At 35.1% G+C, this 24998-nt stretch overlaps 1 protein-coding gene across 1 annotated transcript in view; it reads left to right on the forward strand.

Annotated features, from left to right (window-relative positions):
• CFTR (CF transmembrane conductance regulator) overlaps nt 1-24998 on the forward strand; it is a 184252-nt gene that overhangs the window by 88847 nt on the left and 70407 nt on the right. Inside the window, exons 14-17 of the mRNA XM_063708070.1 lie at nt 14457-14551; nt 17071-17157; nt 18655-19378; nt 21654-21782. Of these exons, the coding sequence (XP_063564140.1) occupies nt 14457-14551; nt 17071-17157; nt 18655-19378; nt 21654-21782 (1035 nt within the window). The remainder of the gene's footprint in view (nt 1-14456; nt 14552-17070; nt 17158-18654; nt 19379-21653; nt 21783-24998) is intronic.

Genomic DNA, 24998 nt, shown 5'->3' on the forward strand with positions numbered 1-24998 from the left:
CCCTCTCTAGTACTCTTTATCTAAGTATTCTCAAGTGCTTTACAATCTCAAACAGACCCAATGTGTTGTATGCACAGAATCCTTTGAAGCTGACATTTGCCTTTCTGACCAGCTTGTTGTAAAGGAAATCAGCCAAAAAACAAGTATCTAGATGAGTAGCTCAAACATTAGTACACATAGTAATCACAGGTCAAAATGCAGATAGATTACCCTGTCCAAATTCTCCTGAGTAAGAGTAGGTGAAGCATTTTTAAATAAGCTCCCCAGGTGATTCTGAAATTGGTCCAAGGACCACATATTAAGAACTAATGATCCAAACAATTTGACTTTTTATCGTAGATTAAACCATGCTGAGAAAATTATTAAAAATTGAAATGGCAGCGGAGGATGGTTTGAAAGAAAGGTTTTTCAGGGCCCTTTCAACAAGAAAATTAATTGAACACAATATTAAAACTCTATATTTGATTTAAGACTAAGGTTTTCATTGTTTTTAAATCTCAGTAATTTTTATGTAACAGGTCAATTCATACCCAGCATCTTAATTCCAATGAATGATTTCCCACAACAATTTTTGTGGATAACTCCAAGGGAACTCCAAGGAAGTTGTAGTATGAACAAAGAGAAGTAGAATTTGTCCCTGTGTGTAAGGCTTCTCTGATAAGCAGCACAGGCTCTCATACTGCTTTTTAAAAAAATTATGATAGCACCAAGTGGAATTAATTTTTTTTAGATTATACTTTCACGGAAGGGAAGATCTACTGTGAAGGCTGGAAAACCAACACCCTTAAGATAAATATATTACCAGATTTGAGCACTCTTAGTAATCAGCAAAGATAAATGTTTAACAGTGCATACAAAATGAAGTGTTTTATGTTAAATCAAATAGAGAAAGCCAAACACTAATAATGTGGTTACAAATGAACAATAAATTAGGTAATCAGAACAGGTATAGACATTAATAGCAGGATATTGGTATTATTAATGTATTTTGTTTTAAAATAATGAACTTAATTACAATTCTCCTCATCCTACTGCCACTATTTTATTTTATTCCAGATTCAGCAGCTTCATATTATGATCTCTGAAACACTTATTATTAAAGTTATCCAAATGTACACATTTCTCTTTATATAAATGTTTCAGTCCAGAAAAGGAGGCCAAATACATTAGCTCAGAACATCAAATCTTCTCAGATGTGGGAATCTTTTATTTTCACACTTTTAAAGGTAATCTGTATTTCTAGCGTCTATTATAGACAGAAAACTTTCATATGACAACATTCCTATTTTCTTAACTGCCTTGATAGGGGCGAAGACAAATTCTAAGTAGGACTTTTTACCCCATTCTTCTTACCATCATTCTTTCACAAAACCCCCAGCTTTAGACAATCGCTATTATGAATTTGACATGTACTATTCCAATCCATTCCCATAAATTTACACCCATATATACATATAGTTATCTATGAACAATATTTAGTAGCTTTTTTGTGTGTGGCTTTAAAATTTACATAAATTGTATAATTTGTGCACATTCTTCTTTAATTTGCCTTCTTGGCTACGGTTATCTTTTTGAGATCTAGCTATGCTGCTGGTATGTAGAATTCTATTTCATTCTTTTTTCATTGTTGTTTTGTACCCATAACGTGTCACATTTTATATATACCTTCTGTTCCTGATGGACATTTAGATTCTTCCAGGATTTTACTCAATACTGCAATGAAAATCTTTGAATTTTTCTCTTTTGCACATATTCAAGAGACTTTTCTGACATATATATCTATAGGTGAATTGTGTGGTCATATGATACATACACACATTTTAAATTTCACTAGATACTGTCAATTTGCCCTTTGAAATAGCCATACAATTTATAGTACCACCAGCCACTTATGAAAGTTCCCATTTCCTCAAATCTTTGAAAGTTCTTATTATAAACAGACATATTAATTCTTGCCATTCTGATTTGTAAATCAGAATCTCTATTGTTCTAATTTGGATTCAGCCTCACAGATTCTCTAGTTCTAATTTGGAATTCCCCAATTACTTGTAAGATGCTATATATTTTCATGTTTGTTAGTCATTCTGATTTCATATCCTTTGCCAATTATCTTTTTGGTAAGTTATTGTGGTGGCCATGAGATGTGCCTTACAGAGGCCTTGCTAGAGGGAATGTGATTGAATGAGAGCCCCAGATGCTGTGTATTAAAATCCTTCACTGAGTTTGTCTCAAGATTTCTCCTTGCACGTGAATGAATGAGTACAGCTGGGATACTAAAGCACATGTGTATTTGGGAGATATGAGACTTCTTTAGTGGCTGATTTTTGGCTCATAAATGACTTTGCCAAACCTTCCTTAGACTGCTCAGTGTTCTAACATCTTCCATCCAGCCTTCTACCCTTCTTTCCTTTACTAGGGGATTGAATTTACATTGAGGTCTCATAGCCTTCTCTGCCTCTCTCCTTATTTCCTTTTATACAAATATTTCCCCTAATAAATCCTTGCACATTTAATACCGTTTTGCTATTTGCAACCTGCAGGTCCTGGACTAACACAGTTCTATACATTGCATTACCATTCTCTAGAGTGGGATCTTTTGTTGTAGAGAGTTTTAAAATTTTTATGTAGTCACTTTTATCCATATTTTTCTTTATGGTTTATATTTTTGTGTCTTCTCTTTAACACATCTTTTCTAGCAGAATTCATAAATATATTATTCTATATTGCCAAAAGTTTGAAAGTTGCAATCATTAGAATTAATTTTTGTATATTGTGTAAGTTAAGAATCTAATTTTATTGTTTTCCATTGGAAAGCCATTTGTCCCAAGATAATTTTTTTAGTAGTCCCTCCTTCCCCTATTGTCATTCTGACATATTTTTTCTAGGTTCCAATCTATGCATGTGTTTCTTTATGGAAGAGTTGGCCCTTTGTATCTTTGAGTTTCGAATCCATGGATTCAATCAACCACAGATAGAAAATATTTAGAAAAGCGTCAGAATTGAACATGTACGTACATTTTGCTTGTCATTATTCCCTAAACAATATAGTATAACAACTATTTATGTAGCATTTACATTGTATTAGGTATTGTAAGTAATCTAGAGATGATTTAAAGTATACAGGAAGATGTGCATATGTTACATGCAAATACTACCCCATCTATATAAGGGTCTTGAGCATTCATGGATTTTGGTATCCACAGAGAGTCCTGGAACCAATTCCCCACAGATGCCAAGGCACAACTGTATTTATTCTATCATCTACTTGTTTAATCTCACATCAGTATCTACTTTTGAAATAACAATAACTTTATTATTTAACTTTTTTTATTACTTAGGATTAGAGAATTTCCTCTGGTGAGGCATCATAGTGTCTCAAGCTGGCCATAAAGACAAGTGAGGGCTAGGATCAGTAAGACTGGGCAGAGGAAGATACAACAGATCTCCTATGCATGAAGCAAAAGTGCAGCTCAGAAGCCAGCTCTTTCATTAAGTTGTCCTCTATACCCTCACTAGATTGTAAGCTCTTGAAATGAGAGGCTATACCTTAATTGTCTCTGTTATCTAAAATACTTCACTCACTGCTTGGAACATATTGCCTGCAATAATTAAGCTTGCCCTGGCTCCCAAAGCATAGAGCAAATCACACTCCTCCCCTTGCCTTTGAGAAGCTCACAGTCTTCGAAGGTAGAGATATGTGAACAGGTAAGAAAATGGATGACACGAGAACAGAAAGGCATGAGTGACAGAGAAGTCATTGGAGACTTTACAGAGGAAATTAAATTTTTATTGATCTTGAAAGAGTTTGCCAGATGAAGTAGAGGACAGGCATTTTAGACGAAGAGAACAGGAAATGTGAAAACACAAAGTGATGGAAGTCATGGTGAGTTTGGAGAACTATAAAACTTCAATGTGGCTGAAGGGTAAGGTGGATATAGAGGAGTGCTGGGAGGTGAGGCTGAAGAAATAAGCTAGGAAATGTCTTTTTATGCCATTTTTTAAAGTTTGGACTTTATTCTGAAGTTCACATGGATCCAATATTTTTTGTTTTGTGTTGTTTTAAGCAGAAGGGTGACATGATCAGCTTGAATGATGAACAACTTGAATTGTTTAAAGTGGATCACACAGTCTACTGTTTTACAATTATTCTTTGACCAAGATATTCTTTATTAACTGAGGAAAAAAAGGGCTTTCCTGAATTTTGCAGTCATGGGATATGTGATAAGCATTCTTGATTTATCATCTTCAATCCTGTTACATAACATAATAACCATTGTTATTACCTTTAGCAATGCTTTCCTCAGTATTATTTAATGGCCTATAAAATGTGACTTTCATTTGCAAATACAGTACATCTAACAAGAATTTACCACAGCTGCTATGCAAAATACCAATACAATTGACCCTTGGACAATGTGGGGGTTAGGGGTGCTGATTCCCCATGCAGTTGAACATGTTACATAACATAATACATAACCATTGTTATTATGTAACAGGATTGAAAATGATAAATCTTTGGAAAGTGGGGCAAATGAATTCTTATGAATTCCATATCTTCCACATGTGTTTTACTTTTTTGATAAGAAGTAGTAACCTAGTTCAGAAAGAAAATAATCATCCCCTTTTACTTATGCAGGATACCAAGTCTATCTTAGCACCATAATAGTGAATGATAGGAATCAAGCTCTATGAATACATTCACATGTACATATATATGGCTATATAGGACACATGCATGCACATATACATATATACACTTGCATATATGTGTATATACATGTACATATATGTATGTATATTCAAATGTATATGTGTATATAGCCAAGTATATTGTACAGTTGACCTTTGAACAACACGGGTTTGAACTATGCAGGTCCACTTACACGTATTTTTTTTTCCATTTCTGCCACCCCTAAGGCAGCAAGGCCAACTCCTCCCCTTGCTCTTCCTCCTCAGCTGACTCAACATGAAAACTATGAGGACGAAGACCTTTATGAAGATTCACCTCCACTTAATGTAGTACACTTAATGTAGTACATACATTTCTTTTTCCCCATGGTTTTCTTAATAACATTTTCTTTTCTCTAGCTTGCTTTATTGTAATAATATAGTATACAATACATATAACATACCAAGTATGTGTTAACTGACTGCTTATGTTATCAGTAAGGCTTCTGGTCAACAGTAGACTATATTGCTAGTTAAGTTTTTGGTAGTTACAAGTTATATGTGGATGTTCAACTGCATGGGGAGTCAGCACCCCAACCCTCATGTTGTCCAAGGGCGTTGTCCAAGGGTCAGTTGTAATTGGTATTTTGGATAGCAGCTGTGGTAAATTCTGGTTAGATGTACTATATTTATAAATGAAACTCACATTTTATAGGCCATTAAATATTATTGAGGAGAGCATTTCTAAGGGTAAAATCTTGTCTAATGCTTGAAACATCTTCATTTTCCTGTCAGTTTAGATCTTTTTGAAGTAATTCTGAAAATCTCTCTTTTAAGCTAAATTTAACACAACCAAATAGCCAAATATTTAAGTTCTACTAATGAAGATATCTAAATTTCTGTTAAAAATTTAAGATACATGTTAAACCCTTCTAATATAACTCTTCTCTCAGTCAAACTTTTTTTTTAACAGTTGCTTTGCTTCTTCTTTCAAAGTCATACTTCAACAAAGTTGCTATTGAATATGTCTGACTAAACATGTTAGCTATATGATAAGATGGCTGGATAAGAGATAAATATAGAAAATGTAGCTTTTTTTTCTACTTGCAATAACCCTTTAGGAATTAAAATGGAAAACTAATAACTATTTGATTCATAATAGTAGCAAACCATAAAATATTTAGACATAAATCTACTAAGAAATTTATAAGACATATATGGAGAAAATTCAATTGAATAAACCATTATTGAAGTATATAAAATAAGATCTGGATGAATAGAAAGATCATAATTTTTAATAAAATTTTGCATCTTAAAAAGTGAACCCTCTCCAAATATATGCACATTTAATAAAATTATAAATACATCCCAATGAGGTTGGTTTTGAAATTTTGTTAATTGGAACTTAAATTTCACCTAAGAAGAAAAAATAAAGAATAGTTAAGAGTGCATGCTTTGTAGACAAATTGCCTTAGTTAGAATCCTGGCTCTATCATCTATTAGCTATGTTATCTTTGGGATAACATTCATCTTTTCTTATGGATATGCTTAAAACAGTGCCTGACATATAGTAAGCACAAATATCCATTAGCTATTCTTCTTATTATTTATGTTATTAGTGTTGTTAATATTTGTTATTATATGGAAGACTAAATGACCAAAGAGAGTCAAGAAATTTATGAATAAGATTTATGCGTTGTTAGATATTAGAGCCATTAAAAAAAAAAAAACCAAAGTGCCAAAAAACCTAGCACAACGTTAATACAGGAATAAAAAAATGGATCAGAGGAACCAAACAGAAAAGCCAGAAATGGATCTTAGGAAATATGAGAATATGATATATGATAGATGCTAAATGAATTCAGTATAAAAATATTAATTTAATAAATCATGCTTGCTATCCAAGTAAAAGAAAATGAGGTTAGATTCATGTCTCATACCAAATATAACCATAAATTATACCTTGATTAAATTTTTTAATTAAAAAGCGATAATATTTGAAAAGAAATATAGGATACTCAATGTATAACCTGAAGATTGGGTAGTACTTTTCAACAAATATAGGAATTTGTCACTTGAAATACTAGAAGAAAAAAAGATAGCAAACAAATACAGGAATTCCAATTTCAAGCAGATATAATGATTTCATGAAATGTTAACTGTGCACATGATAGATGGTCTATGGATAGTGTAAAAGAAAAAGAGAAAAGAAAAAATGTTTTTTAACATATGCAGCAAAAAAGGTTTTTAACATCTATTACATACAAATAAAAATGAATGTATAACACAGACTTCAATAAAAATAGGCATTTCACAGGAGAACAATTCAGATGGCCAGTATTTACAATTTCATAGGTATTAAGGAAAATACAAATTAAAATGGCAAATTAGCAAAAATTGAGGTGTGATTGTATTAATATCTGTTGGTGGTGGTGATTATGGGGAAAAGGGTACTTTCAAAACTTGCTAATATAAATATAATTCTTTTGGTTGTTTTGTAAAGGAACCTGACAATATCTTTTAAAAATAAAGAAAATGCATACTTTTGACCTAGCCATCCCATTCATGAGGGTATGTCTTAGAAAAATAAGATCACAAAATCATAGAGATTTATTTGCAATGATATTATTGGTAGGTCATTTTTATGAGGAGGGGTGTGGATAGTAAATGCCAGGGTAAATCACATAGCATCTAATAAACGTATTTATGAACTACAAAAGCTTACACTTTCAGTCTAGTCTAGTCCAGACTGCAAGTAAATGTGAGCAAGTGAATTCAAGCACAGAAGTGCTTGAAGGCAGGTTTCATAAATCTACTTTCTTACAGTATCCTGATATTGACTTATCGAGAAGGTTACTGTGGGGTTGATTATTAAAATATTTATGTATCTAGGTATTTTTCATTCAGTAGTATGTTATTCAATTAGCAACAAGTGTGGGGATTTAAAGATATTCTTGTTTGTTTTTACTGCTGAAACATATTCTAGTGGAAATTTCAAATAAACGATTAGTCAACCTAAAAGCAAGATACATTTTCTCAGAAAAGACAAGGTAAAGAACTTATATATCCTCCCTCAATTCGTTTATAAGGTAATAAGATGAATAAAAATATCATAGTACAATTTAGCATTGTAAAATAAAATTAATTGGTCATCTCTAGTGTGGTCGTGCTTGGAAGGTGAAAGAAACCAAGATCTTGTCTGGGAACATCATGTCTACCTTGACCTCACCCTTAAGAATCCTAGCCTTTAGTTTAAAATCACATGGCTACATACATACCAACTTCAACAATAGTACATCTGGCAAGGTCATGCAAACCTGGGACTTGAGCTTCTGATTCTAAGTTCAGTGCTTTTTGTGTGCATCATCTCTTGTACATACCTTATGATGATATGCTAATAAAAGCTACGTGATCAGGCCTTGAAAATCTGCTTTTTTTTTGTAATGGTAGAATGGGGCATATTATCACATCAGGTAAACACTCTATTCAAGGATAAATGGAAATGAATGTCATATATAGATCATTGATAAATATCTCATTACAAAATTATGAGAGTTACCAATGTTTGAGTGTATATTATGGGCCAGCCCTTTATATTAAATTACTTCAAATTTTTACAACTGTTAAAGGAAGATATTATTATACCCATTTTATAGATGGACAAGTTAGGGCCAGAAAAGACTTCCTCAAAGCTGTTAGTCCAGTAATGGAGACAGGGCTAGAAAACAGGTCATTTTGCTCTTTGACTAATGTTACTACTCATGTTTTGTATTTTGTTTAAAGTTTTATTTTATTTTACTTTATTTATTTTTTGAGACAAGATCTTACTCTGTCACCCAGGCTGGAGTGCAATGGAGTGATCACGGTTCACTGCAGCCTTGACCTCCTGGGCTCAAGCGATCCTCCCACCTCTCAATCTCCAGAGTAGCTAGGACTACTACAGGTGTGTGCCACCATACCTGGCTAAATTTTGCATTTTTTGTGGCGACAGGGTTTCACTATGTTGCCCAGGCTGGTCTTGAACTCCTGGGCTCAAGCGATGCACCTGCCTTGACCTCCCAAAGTGCCAGTATTACAGGCTTGAGCCACCGTGTCCAGCCAAGTTTTATTTTAGAATTAAAAAAAATTCCACTTGGATTGTTACATTTTATCTCATTGCTTTATATTTATAGAATTACTTTATAAATGCCACTTTCTTAATTTTCATAGTTAGCACTCTTTATGAAACATAAACTATTATTTGACCCAGGTTTTTGTTAGAGGAATTGAGTCAGAGAGCTGTTAAGTAACTGAGATTTCACAATAAGCCAGACAGACCAGGGTTCAAATTCTGGGTCTCACATTATCCAATTCAGTAATCCAGCTTTGTTACTTATTGAGCAACCACTACAAGCACAGTTTACATGACATCTGATAGCTCTCAAAATGAATTTTACAAACATAATTCAGATTTCAACTCAGCAGTGACTCAGGAGAAAGGACACTTGGATGCATTTCTTTATGGCATTTTTCCCAGGGTACACGCAACCTGGAAGATCTCCCAAGTATGGGGGAAGGTTTCACCCTGAGGAATCCCATTCCCTCTAATCTGGGACAAGGGGGAGGAGAGTACTGTCTCTTATCAGCCATCTCCCCAGGGAGGCCTGGGCCCTCCTGGAATGCATACCATGGCTTACTGACTCAAAGTGTTGAAAAGACCAGGCACTGGGACACACAACACTACTCTTAAAATAAAAAAAGAATCAGAGTAGCTTGTGGTTATAATTGAAATGGACAGAGTAACATGGTACCAAGAAACTATTAGCAATTCCGTCCCTAAATCCCTCATTTTCTTAAAGCATTTTCTCCTTTTCCTCAACAAGCTTTAAGTTGGATTTGAAGAATGATAAGACTAAAAGGAGGGCTGTTTCTGGTCTTTGGAGGAATTTGATGTTCCATTCGATCTGAGTATGCAAAGCCTGAGTTCACGTGAACTCTTCTGATCTCTTTCTCTAATATTTTTTCACCTTATTCATATGGGAAAGAAGGAGGGGAATACTTTATTTCCATTCTCCCTCCTCCTATTTCCTTGACTTGTTTAAAATATAAATGTTATAGACACCTAAGATAGAAATTTGACTGAAACAGCCTCTTAATTATTGTCTTAAAAAATTGGTATAATGAAATTGCATTTGTAGTCTTTGGACATTTAAATCCAGAAGGGATATTTTCTTTTTCTTTTTTAAAAATTTAATTCAATAGTTTTTGGGCTACAGGTGGTTTTGGGTTACATGGATAAGTGCTTTAGTGGTGATTTCTGAGATTTTGATATACCCATCACCTGAGCAGTGTGCACTGTACCCAATATATAGTCTTTTATCCCCCCCAGCCCCAACCTTCCTTTATCGTCCCCAAAGCACATTATATAATTATTATGCCTTCACAGCCTCATCGCTTAGCTCCCACTTGTAAGTGAGAACATGCGATATTTGGTTTTCCATTCCTGAGTTACTTCATTTAGAATAAATTGTCTCTAGCTCCATTCAAGTTGCTGCAAAGGCCATTATTTCATTCCGTTTTTTGGCTGAATAGTATTCCATGGTGTATATATGCCACATTTTCTTTATCCACTTGTTGATTGATAGGCATTTAGGTTGGACCCATATTTTCGCAATTATGAATTGTACTGCTGTAAACATGAGTGTGCTTTTTTTTTTTTTTTTCCATATAATGACTTCTTTTCCTTTGGGTAGATACCCAGCAGTAGGACTGCTGGATCGAATGGTAGTTCTCCTTTTAGTTCTTTAAGGAATCTCCATACTGTTTTCCACAGTGGTTGTACTAGTTTACAACCCCACCAGCAGTGTAAAACTGTTCCATTTTCATCACATCCATGCCAACATCTATTATTTTTTGACTTTTTAATTGTGGCTATTCTTGCAGGAGTAAGATGGTATCTCATTGTGGTTTTAATTTGCATTTCCCTGATAATCAGTGATGTTGAGCATTTTTTCCTGTGTTTGTTATTTGTTTGTATATCTTGAGAATTGTCTATTCTGTCCTTTGCCCACTTTTTGATGGAATTATTTGTTTTTTTTTCTTGCTGATTTGTTTGAGTTCCTTGTAGATCCTGGATACTAGTCCTTTATCGGATGCATAGTTTATGAATATTCTTTCCCACTCTGTAGGTTGTCTGTTTACCATGCTAATTATTTATTTTGCTGTGCAAAAGCTTTTCAGTTTAATTATTTCCCATGTATTTATTTTTGTTTCTGTTTTACTTGCTTTTGGGATCTTAGTCATGAACTTTTTACCTAAACCAATGACTATAAGAGTTTTTCCAATGTTGTCTTCTAGAATGCTTGTGTTTTCTGGTCTTAGATTTAAGTCTTTGATTCATCTTGAGTTAATTTTTGTATAAGGTGAGCATTGAGGATCCAGTTTCATTCTTCTACATGTGGCTTGCCAGTTTTCCCAGCACCATTTATTAGATAGGGTATCCTGTCCCCACTTTATGTTTTTGTATGCTTTGTCAAAGATCAGTTGACTTTAAGTATTTGGCTTTATTTCTGGGTTCTCTATTCTGTTCCATTGTCTACTTGCCTATTTGTGTACCAGTACCAGGCTGTTTTAGTAACTATAGCCTTGTAGTATAATTTGAAGTCGGGTAATATGATGCCTCCAGATTTGTTCTTTTTGCTTAGTATTCCGTTAGCTATGTGGGCTCTTTTTTAGTTCCATATGAATTTTAGGATTTTTTTCTAGTTCTGTGAAGAATTATGATGATATTTTGATGGGAATTGTATTGAATTTGTAGATTGTTTTTGGCAGTATGGTCATTTTCATAGTATTGATTTTACCCATCCATGAGCATGGGATGTGTTTCCATTTGTTGGTGTCACCTGTGATTTCTCTGAGCAGCATTTTGTAGTTTTCCTTGTAGAGATCTTTAACCTCCTTGGTTAAGTATATTTTCATGTATTTTAGTGTTTTTTGTTGTTGTTTTTTTTTTTTTTTTGCAGCTGTTGTAAAAGGGATTGAGTTCTTGATTTGATTCTCAGCTTGGTTGTTGTCAGCAGGGACATTTTCTAAAGTATAGACTGTAGTTCCTTATCTTCTGTCTGTTTCTTGCTGTCCCCTTCAGTATTCTTGTCCTTTTTTCCCGCTATTACCTTTTTGACTTTTTAATATATAGATATCTACTTCTACTTCTGACAATTTTTGCTTCTCCAATTTTCTCTCTTTTTCTCCTCTGCACACATTTATTTATTTTCTTCTATGTACTTCTTTATTTTTAACTTAATATTTGATTAACTTCCCTTCCCTGTCTCTTTTCCTTCTTTCCATAAATCTTCATTAATTGCCTGCACTGGGCTAGGATTCTATACTCTCTAAATCAATAATCTATTTTCTATAGTCAACTGTGTTATAATCGTACTGTCAAGATAACTACTTATTTTTAATACTTAAAAATATTTTGAAATTTTAACCAATTTAATTAATACAATGTTGAGTTCAAATTTGAAAAAAACAATGGAAAACTGTAATAATTCTAGCAACCTCCTGCTTTTTAATAATGTATTAGAAAATTTGCCTCTTTTTCAAAAGCCTACAGTGAATCTATTCATACAAGGCAAAAGCAAACCATTCTCTTCATTCTCTTTTTTTCTCCAAAAGATTTAAGTGTTTTTTGTTTGTTTGTTTTGTTTTGTTTTTTAGATATTGAGTCTTGCTCTGTCATCCAGGCTGCAGTGCAGTGGTGTGATCATAGCTCGCTGTAGCCTCGAATTCCTGGGTTCAAGCAATCCTCCTGCCTCGCCCTCCTGTGTAGCTGGGGCCACAGGTGCATGCTACCATGCCCAGCTAATTTAAAAGAAAAAAAAATTATGTAGAGATGGGTCTTGCTATGTTGCCCAGGCTGGTCTCAAACTTCCAATCTCAAGCATTTCTCCCACCCAGCATCCTGAAGTGCTGAGATTATAAGTGAGCCACTATGCCCAACCAGATTTAGTTTTTAAAAAGAGAATACGATTTGAAAAAGGAAAAATGTGAGGCAGGAGAGAAGAAATACACACACGAGCTGTTTTGTAATTGCTGTAAAACTGAAATCTTCAGCCTCACTAAAGGAGCACTTGCATGAACACCTCTAAATTACCTTATTACCTTCTAAATTAGGTGTGAACTCTAACTTCTAAATTATGAGTGAAATCCACTGCAATTCTTGTTATTTGGATGGAATCCTAGGTATGTGGTCCAGTTCATGAGTTGAACAAAAGCATGCTCATTTAGGCCAGGTAGAAAGAAATAAAGACCTATGTTTTACATGTCTCATAACCACTGAAGGTCCTTCTCATAAGCAGTGCTTATGGGTATTAATGACCTCTCTATATTTTACTTCTCCAGTGCCTAAGTAGCTGAGTCCACTGAGTCCTGCTACATCTCCTCCAACATGTCAGCATTTTTTTCACAGGCCTTTTGTTACTCTAGATCAGAAATGTTGATAGCAACAGTTCCTTGAGGGCAGCAGCTAGCATGATTCCAGCCAACAGGAACCACCAAATGGTTCTTAATATAAATTACTACTTATTAATCTATTTACTTTGTGCATTTGGAGTTTTGCATGTGAAGTCCTATTTATGTCCATATGGTAGATAAATGGAACAAATGAATAACAGAAGTAACCATTTTGACACTTTAGAGATAGATAATATTGGATTATTTCTGGATTGTGAAAGAAGAAGGAAGAAGCATATGGAAGAGAAGTTTTAGTAGAGGGGAGGAAGGAGGAGGTGGAAACGAATGTACAAGGATGGGAGGAGAAAAGGGAGAGAGCCTTTTTTTTTTTTTTTTTTTTTTTAAGGCGAGAGTTTACTACCTATCTAACTCTTCACATTCTTGAAGTCTCAGACCAAATCCCATCGGTTTGAAAGCCTCTAGGGTATTCTATCTATTGTATACTTCTGCTTTGTACAAAATTAATTTGCCAATTAATTGTGAACTGTTTTATAAACTATCTTAAAATGGTTAGTTAAATCTTTGGGATAGTATTTAGCTTTCTCCAGGATTATGACTTACTTTCTAAATTAGACATACAATGCCTAGGAGTCAAGGACTATTTTGCATAAATTCCAGTCTTCTTTTACAATGCCTAGAATGATTGTTACCACAGAAATATTCATTACCTGGGAGAAAGGATGACAGGAGGGGCAGAATGAATGGAGAGAGGTCGTGAGAATGAGGTGCTGAGGACGGATGAGGAAGAAAGCTGTTTTAGTTGGGAGGATAGGTGACAGAAGCATGGAAAGGAATTGCCTTGGACCCATGGAAGCCCAGTGAAGATACTTAGATCCTGCAGGAGTGTGAATAATGTTCTTTTAGTTTCTCTTCTTAGGAGGTTTGTTCATTTTGGGAGATTTCTTTTGAAAAGAATGAACTTAAATTGGAGAAAAGTACATTTTAGTATGTTGATAACATTTGAATTTGTAAAATGGACCTATGGATGATCTACACATATTTATATACCCATAAATATACACATATTTTAACTTTTGGTATTTTATAATTATTATTTAATGATCATTCATGACATTTTAAAAATTACAGAAAAATTTACATCTAAAATTTCAGCAATGTTGTTTTTGACCAACTAAATAAATTGCATTTGAAATAATGGAGATGCAATGTTCAAAATTTCAACTGTGGTTAAAGCATTAGTGTGATATATGATTACATTAGAAGGAAGATGTGCCTTTCAAATTCAGATTGAGCATACTAAAAGTGACTCTCTAATTTTCTATTTTTGGTAATAGGACATCTCCAAGTTTGCAGAGAAAGACAATATAGTTCTTGGAGAAGGTGGAATCACACTGAGTGGAGGTCAACGAGCAAGAATTTCTTTAGCAAGGTGAATAACTAATTATTGGTCTAGCAAGCATTTGCTGTAAATGTCATTCATGTAAAAAAATTACAGACATTTCTCTATTGCTTTATATTCTGTTTCTGGAATTGAAAAAATGCTGGGGTTTTATGGCTAGTGGGTTAAGAATCACATTTAAGAACTATAAATAATGGTATAGTATCCAGATTTGGTAGAGATTATGGTTACTCAGAATCTGTGCCCATATCTTGGTGTCAGTGTATTTGTTTGCCTCATAGTATAGTTTACTACAAATGGAAAACTCTAGGATTCTGCATAATACTGGACAGAGAAGATGTAAATATCTGTTAGTTCCATCACAGACCCTGCCACTCCCATGTACACACCAGCTTTAGGCTTCTTGGTATAGATAAACATACATTTTCAAAATTTTTCATCATAATTTTCATAACAAAATAGGAAGGCAAATGATGTCACTTGGCTTAAAATCTATAATATTTAAAATAAACAGGACAAATGCATTAACATTGTTGGGGGAGGAGGTCCCTTAGTAGAAACACTCTTGGTCCAAGCATTTTAAAGCTGTCAAAGAGATGTAAATATAGATAATGTATGTCAAGGAGAGAGCTTTGTGGTTAAACTGTAACTTTCAGTTTAAACAATTATTGGTGACTCTGATGTCAAATGTTTCTCAAGCTTTATCTGAACAAAATTCTTCTCACTTTGTTGCCAAAGTCGTTAACAAGAAATCACATTGACTCATTGATGTTTTGGCTCCTTTCACTTACTTTCTGTTGCTTTCCAAAAGCTGAGACAGGAAACTAACCCTAACTGAGCACCTGCAATTGCCTGGTAGTATTCTAGTCATGTGTGTACTTTTGTGTGTATGTAATCCCCTTACAGCTCTGCAAAGTAAGAATTGTTCTCCCTGCTTTACAGAAGAGATCATAAGATAATTGAGGCTGTTAGATGTTAACTTGCCAAAAGCCATACAGGAAAATGGTAGAGTCACAATTTGAACCAGGTCCTTTTGATTCTTTACATTAAACCATGCTTTGATCTTGGAAATACACTGTAAGGCAATAAATCAATAGATATGGATAATTCACAGGCTTCTAAATAAATGGAAGTTGATTATTTTTATCTGTGAGCCAAAGTAAGACTTATTCTAAGCATTCCACAAATTTAGATAAGATAGAGTATATGGCTTCTAGACATCCAACATAGAACTGAGTTTGTGTTATCAGTTTAAGATTTGGTTTTGCTGTAAGGTGCACACACTTTGAGGAACTAAAAATAATTGTCTATTCTTATTCTGATCAGAATGTGTAATGTGTTGTCCAGTTTTGGATGATGAATTTCTTATTTCTAATCTCGTAAGAAACTTGTCATAGATGTGAGGGAGAGAATTAAGAACTGAGTGTGGGGAAGAAACTGTGTACATTTTGATGGGATCCATTATGTAGCTCTTGCATACTGTCTTCAAAAATAAGTTACACTATAAAGGTTGTTTTAGACTTTTAAAGTTTTGCCATTGGTTTTTTTAAAAAATTTTAAGTTGGCTTTAAAAATTTCTTAATTGTGTGCTGAATACAATTTTCTTTTTTACAGAAGTACCAACAATTACATGTATAAACAGAGAATCCTATGTACTTGAGATATAAGTAAGGTTACTAACAATCACACCTGAAAAATTTAAATGTTATGAAGAAATTATCTCATTTCTATTAATATGGGAACTGTGTCTTCATCTTTATTACTGTTCTAAGGTCAAGTCAATGTAGATTTTACTTGCTTATAGTTTCATATTTTAGCTAAATAGTAAAATAATATGGATATACATTTTGTTGTGACTTACTCATACTTTCCCTATTTGGAACTTTTATGAATATGATATAGAGACTGAAACTACAAGGAACAAAATGCAATATCAATTATACAGTTGTGGCAGCACTGCTATCAATTTGTTGATAGTGGTTAACACTTAGAAAAACATTTTAAAAATAATTTCACATAAGTAATGTAATTTATTAGCTGTCTCTGACATTTTACAGTTTGGAATAGTTTATTTTCTTTTTGGTGTCCTCACCAAAACCCAACATCTTCAAGGGCAGGAACTGTATAATTTTTGCCATTGTATTTTGAGCACATAGCATGGTACTTGCCTCTAAATAGATACTATTGTTAAAATATTTTTTAAGGTAATATTTTAAAGTGTATGCTGTGGTACAGTTCAGTTTGTGACTTTTGCTAGTTTATGCCACTTACAGTTAGCAAAATCACTTCAGCAGTTCTTGGAATGTTGTGAAAAGTGATAAAAATCTTCTGCAACTTATTCCTTTATTCCTCATTTAAAATTATCTACCCTAGTAAAAACATGTATAAAAGTGCTACTTCTGCACCACTTTTGAGAATAGTGTTATTTCAGTGAATCGATGTGGTGACCATATTGTAATGCATGTAGTGAACTGTTTAAGGCAAATCATCTACACTAAAAGACCAGGAAATAGAGAGGAAATGTAATTTAATTTCCATTTTCTTTTTAGAGCAGTATACAAAGATGCTGATTTGTATTTATTAGACTCTCCTTTTGGATACCTAGATGTTTTAACAGAAAAAGAAATATTTGAAAGGTATGTTCTTTGAATACCTTACTTATAATGCTCATGCTAAAATAAAAGAAAGACAGACTGTCCCATCATAGATTGCATTTTACCTCTTGAGAAATATGTTCACCATTGTTGGTATGGCAGAATGTAGCATGGTATTAACTCAAATCTGATCTGCCCTACCGGGCCAGGATTCAAGATTACTTCCATTAAAACCTTTTCTCACCGCCTCATGCTAAACCAGTTTCTCTCATTGCTATACTGTTATAGCAATTGCTATCTATGTAGTTTTTGCAGTATCATTGCCTTGTGATATATATTTAATTATTATTATACTTAACATTTTTATTTACTTTTTGTGTTAGTATTTTATTCTGTCTTCTCCTTAGATAGTAACCTTCTTAAGAAAATATATATGCTAAGTGTTTTACTGGTTTAATATAGGTGAATGCTTAGACTACTCATCTACCTCAATAATTCCTTGGAGATCTCCTCCTCAGTCACACAGAGCTCAGGACTTATATTTCCTTGGAACTCCTGTTAGGGTCCAATGTACATGAAATTCCCTAGACAGACAGACAGTCAGTTATATGGCTTGATTTCAAAGTTTCAAAATGATTTAATGGACTATCAAGTAGTTTATTAGGAGAACAGTTATTATACTCTTCTAAAATAAAGATTTTAAGCAATAAAGATGTATATGTATATAAAATGGCTGGGTTATTCCTAGAAGTACCTTTCTTAGAATTTAGTTAAATTTAATATCCAAGATACTATCTTTTCAACCCTGAGATTGTGAAAAGTAACTTCTATCAATATAAACTTTACTACATTTGTATTGTGTTAGTGTGTTACAGTATAATCTAGAACAATGTATCTTTCTATATGATATATGACATTTTAATGCCCAAAAAAACTGATATGTCTTAGATGATTCTAGTCAGGATTTACTTCTAAAATAGATTAAAATTCTATTTGAGGAGAGTCAAATTAATTATCGAATTCTCAGTTGTTATTATTGCTGTTTTATTTTTAGTGAAACAGATTAGTCTTAATGTAAACACTTGAGAAATAAATTGGTGGTCAACCTAAAATGTAAAAAAGAAATTAATAGAAAATTTAAAGAGTAACAAAGCTCTGACATTTAAAACAAATGAAGTACAAATCTCTAGGGACCTTAAAGATCATCTAATAATTTCCTCATTTTCTAGATAAATAAACTGAGAGACCCAGAGGATAAATGATTTGCTCAAAGTCAAATATCTACTTAATATAGGAAATTTAATTTCATTCTCAGTCTGTTAACATGCAACTTTTCAATATAGCATGTTATTTCATGCTATCAGAATTCACAAGGTACCAATTTAATTACTACAGAGTACTTATAGAATCATTTAAAATATAATAAAATTGTATGATAGAGATTATATGCAATAAAACATTCACAAAATGCTAAAATACGAGACATATTACAATAAAGTATTTATAAAATTGATATTTATATCTTTTTATATCTTAAAGCTGTGTCTGTAAACTGATGGCTAACAAAACTAGGATTTTGGTCACTTCTAAAATGGAACATTTAAAGAAAGCTGACAAAATATTAATTTTGCATGAAGGTAGCAGCTATTTTTATGGGACATTTTCAGAACTCCAAAATCTACGGCCAGACTTTAGCTCAAAACTCATGGGATGTGATTCTTTCGACCAATTTAGTGCAGAAAGAAGAAATTCAATCCTAACTGAGACCTTACGCCGTTTCTCATTAGAAGGAGATGCTCCTGTCTCCTGGACAGAAACAAAAAAACAATCTTTTAAACAGACTGGAGAGTTTGGGGAAAAAAGGAAGAATTCTATTCTCAATCCAATCAACTCTATACGAAAATTTTCCATTGTACAAAAGACTCCCTTACAAATGAATGGCATCGAAGAGGATTCTGATGAGCCTTTAGAGAGAAGGCTGTCCTTAGTACCAGATTCTGAGCAGGGAGAGGCGATACTGCCTCGCATCGGCGTGATCAGCACTGGCCCCACGCTTCAGGCACGAAGGAGGCAGTCTGTTCTGAACCTGATGACACACTCAGTTAACCAAGGTCAGAACATTCACCGAAAGACAACAGCATCCACACGAAAAGTGTCACTGGCCCCTCAGGCAAACTTGACTGAACTGGATATATATTCAAGAAGGTTATCTCAAGAAACTGGCTTGGAAATAAGTGAAGAAATTAACGAAGAAGACTTAAAGGTAGGTATACATCGCTTGGGGTATTTCACCCCACAGAGTGCAATTGAGTAGAATGCAATATGTAGCATGTAACAAAATTTACTAAAATCATAGGATTAGGATAAGATGTATCTTAAAACTCAGAAAGTATGAAGTTCATTAATTATACAAGCAACTTTAAAATGTAAAATAACAAATGATTTCTTTTTGCAGTGGACATATCTCTTCCCATAAAATGGGAAAGGATTTAGTTTTTGGTCCTCTACTAAGCCAGTGATAACTGTGACTATAAGTTAGAAAGCATTTGCTTTATTACCATCTTGAACCCTCTGTGGGAAGAGGTGCAGTATAAATAACTGTATAAATAAATAGTAGCTTTCATTATTTATAGCTCGCAAAATAATCTGTATGGAAGTAGCATATATAAGGTATATAAACATTTAGCCTCTTGATAGGACTAACTCACATTCTGGTTTGTATATCAGTCTTGCCTGAATTTAGCTAGTGTGGGCTTTTTTCTATCTTGTGAGTTTGCTTTATACATTGGGTTTCTGAAAAGATTTCTTTTAGAGAATGTATATAAGCTTAACATGTACTAGTGCCAATCTTCAGACAGAAATTTTGTTCTATTAGGTTTTAAGAATAAAAGCATTTTATTTTTAAAACAGGAAATAATATAAAAAGGAGAGTTTTTGTTGTTTTAGTAGAAAACTTAATGCCATGGATGAAATGAGCCATGGGCAGGGTTGTAATGAATTGATATGTTTAATAGTATAGATCATTTGTGAATAATGTGACCTTTGACAAGACACAAGCCATTAACATCTGTAGGCAGAAGTTTCCTTCTTTGTAAAATGAGGGAATAAAATAGATCCCTAAAGTGTGTAATTTTAGTATTTCTATACTTTATGAAGGTTTCCTAAATGATAATTCATCTATATAGTGTTTTTTTGTGTGTTTGTTTGTTTGTTTGTTTGTTTGACATGGAGTCTCGCTCTGTCACCCAGGCTGGAGTGCAATGGTGCAACCTCGGCTCACTGCAACCTCTGCCTCCTGGGTTCAAGCTAATCTCCTGCCTCAGCCTCCTGAGTAGCTGAGATTACAGGCATGCACCACCACGCCGAGCTAATTTTTGTATTTTTAGTAGAGAAGGGGTTTCATCATGTTGGCCAGGCTGGTCTTGAACTCCTGACCTTTTGATCCACCCACCTCAGCCTCCCAAAGTGCTGGGATTACAGGCGTGTGCCACCACGTCCAGCCTGAGCCACTGCGCCCAGCCCATCTATATAGTTTAATATCAATCTAAATGAATTTCTCAATCCTGAGCCTAAAAATTTAGTTGTAAAGAATGATATCCTTGACTAATAATAGTTTCTATTAACGGACTGCATCTAGTGCTAGGTGGCATATATTTAGTCCCCACAACTACCCTGGAAGGTATTTAAAATTTTTCACATTTGCAGATAAGGAAACTAAAGTTCAGAGTTCAGCAACATGCTTGAATTCAAGCGGCTCCTAGGATGTTAATGGTGGAGGTTGGGTTCAAATCCAGATCTGTCTGACTCAAAAAATGCATACTCCTAACCAGTGCACTATATCCCAATTCCATAGGAGCCCTTCTTTGTGATTCATAGAGCTTTCCCATGAGTTTTGTTGATTTTGTGAGAAACAAAACTCTTTTTCCTTTGGACCATCTGGAATCTCTCTTTTTCAAATTTTTGAAATGTATTTCTATGCCAAAAGACAAAGATTTCTAGAGGAATATGCCTAGGATGAGAATTATGTAATTTAAATCACAGCTGGAAAGAGAGAAAGTCCTAAGTTACTAAGAAATGTTCAAACACAAATGGGCTTTCAGTCTATTGGAAGACCTTTATAGCTAGAAGTATACTGAACTGTACTTGTCCATGGACCCCTGAAGAAACAGGTTAAATCAAAGAGAGTTCTGGGAAACTTCATTTAGATGGTATCATTCATTTGATAAAAGGTATGCCACTGTTAAGCCTTTAATGGTAAAATTGTCCAATAATAATACAGTTATATAATCAGCGATACATTTTTAGAATTTTGAAAAATTACGATGTTTCTCATTTTTAATAAAGCTGTGTTGCTCCAGTAAACATTATTCTGGCTATAGAATGACATCATACATGGCATTTATAATGATTTATATTTGTTAAAATACACTTAGATTCAAGTAATACTATTCTTTTATTTTCATATATTAAAAATAAAACCACAATGGTGGCATGAAACTGTACTGTCTTATTGTAATAGCCATAATTCTTTTATTCAGGAGTGCTTTTTTGATGATATGGAGAGCATACCAGCAGTGACTACATGGAACACATACCTTCGATATATTACTCTCCACAAGAGCTTAATTTTTGTGCTAATTTGGTGCTTAGTAATTTTTCTGGCAGAGGTAAGAATGTTCTATTGTAAAGTATTACTGGATTTAAAGTTAAATTAAGATAGTTTGGGGATGTATACATATATATGCACACACATAAATATGTATATATACACATACATGTATACATGTATAAGCATGCATATATACACACATATATCACTATATGTATATATGTATATATTACATATATTTGTGATTTTACAGTATATAATGGTATAGATTCATATAGTTCTTAGCTTCTGAAAAATCAACAAGTAGAACCACTACTGATATTTTATTATTTCATATTACATATAAAATATATTTAAATACAAATATAAGAAGAGTTTTTAATAGATTTTTAATAATAAATGTTAAGAGATTCAAAAGCTCAAAGTAGAAGGCTGTTATTTGGATTGAAATTAAACAAGTAGAATCACTGTTGATATTTTATTATTTCATATTACATATAAAATATATTTAAATATAAAGATAAGAGTTTTTAATAGATTTTATAATAAATGTTAAGAGATTAGAAAACTGAAAATAGAAGGCTTTTATTTGGATTGAAATTAAAGGCCAGGCATGGTGGTTCATGCCTGTAATCCCAGAATTTTAGGAGACTGAGGGGGGAGGATTGCTTGAGCCCAAGGGTCAAGACCAGCCTGGGCAACACAGTGAGACACCGTATCTACAAAAAAATTAAAAAATTAGCTGGGCATGGTGGTGTGTGCCTGTATGCTACCATTAACTAAGGAGGCTGAGGTGGGAGAATCGCTTGAGCCTTGGAAGTCAAGGCTGCCCTGAGCTGTGATTGTGCCATTGCATTCCAGCCTGGGTGCCAGAGAGAGACCCTATCTCTAAATAAATAAATAAGTAAATAAATAAACAGCAACAACAAAAACACTCAAAGCAAATCTGTACTAAATTTTGAATTCATTCTGAGAGGTGACAGCATGCTGGCAGTCCTCGCAGCCCTCGCTCGCTCTCGGGGCCTCCTTGACCTTGGCACCCACTCTGGCTGTGCGTGAGGAGCCCTTCAGCCCTCTGCTGCACTGTGGGAGCCCCTTTCTGGGCTGGCCAAGGCCAGAGCCGGCTCCCTCAGCTTGCGGGGAGGTGTTGGGGGAGAGGCGCCGGGGGAACTGGGGCTGCGGTTGCCCTTGCGGGCCAGCGCGAGTTCTGGGTGGGCGTGGGCTCGGCAGGCCCCGCACTCGGAGCAGCTGGCCGGCCCCGCGAGCCCCAGGCAGTGAGGGGCTTAGCACCTGGGCCAGCAGCTGCTGTGCTCGATTTCTCACTGGGCCTTAGCTGCCTCCCTGCGGGGCAGGGCTCGGGACCTGCAGCCTGCCATGCCTGAGCCTCCCCCCCACCTGCCGCTGCAGTAGGCTCCTGCGTGACCCAAGCCTCCTGACGAGCACCGCCCCCTGCTCCATGGCGCCCAGTCCCATAGACCGCCCAAGGGCTGAGGAGTGTGGGTGCAGGGCGCGGGACTGGCAGGCAGCTCCACCTGCAGCCCCAGTGCGGGATCCACTGGGTGAATCCAGCTGGGCTTCTGAGTCTGGTGGGGACTTGGAGGATCTTTATGTCTAGCTAAGGGATTATAAATACACCAATCAGCACTCTGTATCTAGCTCAAGGTTTGTAAACACACCAATCAGCACCCTGTGTCTAGCTCAGGGTTTGTGAATGCACCAATCAGCACTCTGTATCTAGTTAATCTGGTGGAGACTTGGAGAACCTTTATGTCTAGCTAAGGGATTGTAAATATACCAATCGGCACTCTGTATCTAGCTCAAGGTTTGTAAATACACCAATCAGCATTCCGTGTCTAGCTCAGGGTTTGTAAATACACCAATGGACACTTTGTATCTAGCAAATCTAGTGAGGAGGTGGAGAACTTTTGTGTCTAGCTCAGGGATTGTAAATGCACCAATCAGCACCCTGTCAAAACGGACCAATCAGCTCTCTGTAAAACAAACCAATTGGCTCTCTGTAAAATGGACCAATCAGCAGGATGTGGGTGGGGCCAGATAAGAGAATAAAAGCAGGCTGCCTGAGCCGGAAGTGACAACCCGCTGGGGTCTGTAGAAGGTTTGTTCTTTTGCTCTTTGCAATAAATTTTGCTACTGCTCACTCTTTGGGTCCGCATTGCGTTTATGAGCTGTAACGCTCACTGGGAAGGTCTGCAGCTTCTCTCCTGAAGCCAGCAAGATCACGAACCCACCAGAAGGAAGAAACTCCTAACACATCCGAACATCAGAAGGAACAAATTCAGGACACGCGGCCTTTAAGAACTGTAACACTCACTGCAAGGGTCCTCGGCTTCATTCTCGAAGTCAGTGAGACCAAGAACCCACCAATTCCGGACACAATTTGACTCCAGAAAATGGATGTCCAACCCTGTGGTTTCCCTGGGCCACATTGGAAGAAGAAAAGAGTTGTCTTGGGCCACACATAAAATACTATAGCAGATGAGCTAAAGAAAAGAAAAAAGTCCATGCGTAGTCTTTGTGATATGTGCCACCACCGATAAGCAAAATTGTTCTCTTATTCAAAAAGTTGGACACAGCTGCTCTAGATATTTTATTATTAAATATGCAGGCAATTACTGTTTAAATGAAGATTTCTTCATAGAATGAGATTAAAAGTATATATTAGTGGCTTAGCATTCATTTTAGACAACCATTTTAGAGACTCAAATCACACACTTGCTTACAGAAATTTTGTTGTCTTCAATGTCCCCATTGGGGTTTCTTTACCAAGCCCCTACTGTTCTTCACATCACCAAGTTAAAAAAAAAAAAAGGGTGGGGGCAGAATGAAAATTGCATGGTAGGCCACAAGTTCAGATCCTCATCGACACAAGAGGTGCCTGAAGCAGTGGATGAGGCTTTTCTATGGATCATGAGCAGCCACATAAATGCTTAAAAGGGCCTGGCAGGGAGCATCAGTGGGTGATGTGGCTGGGAGGCTGAATGGAGAGCATTTGTTCTTCAGTTATCTATAGAAGGCAGCTGTCACTCAGCACCAGCTAAGGGCTTCCCATGAGGGAACTGGGGGTCAGGTTTCCCAGATCTTTTTATGTATCAGGATAAGACAGAGATCCAGCTTTTTTGGGTAATTATTTTCTATTTTAAAATACGGGTAGTTGACTAAATAAAAACAAACGAATGAACACCATATGGGCACAACAAAACACATCTGTGGCTTGGATTCAGCTTGTGAATGATTACTGCAGATATTTATTCTA

Source organism: Gorilla gorilla, chromosome 6, assembly GCF_029281585.2.
Source record: "Gorilla gorilla gorilla isolate KB3781 chromosome 6, NHGRI_mGorGor1-v2.1_pri, whole genome shotgun sequence".
Taxonomy (NCBI): domain Eukaryota; kingdom Metazoa; phylum Chordata; class Mammalia; order Primates; family Hominidae; genus Gorilla; species Gorilla gorilla.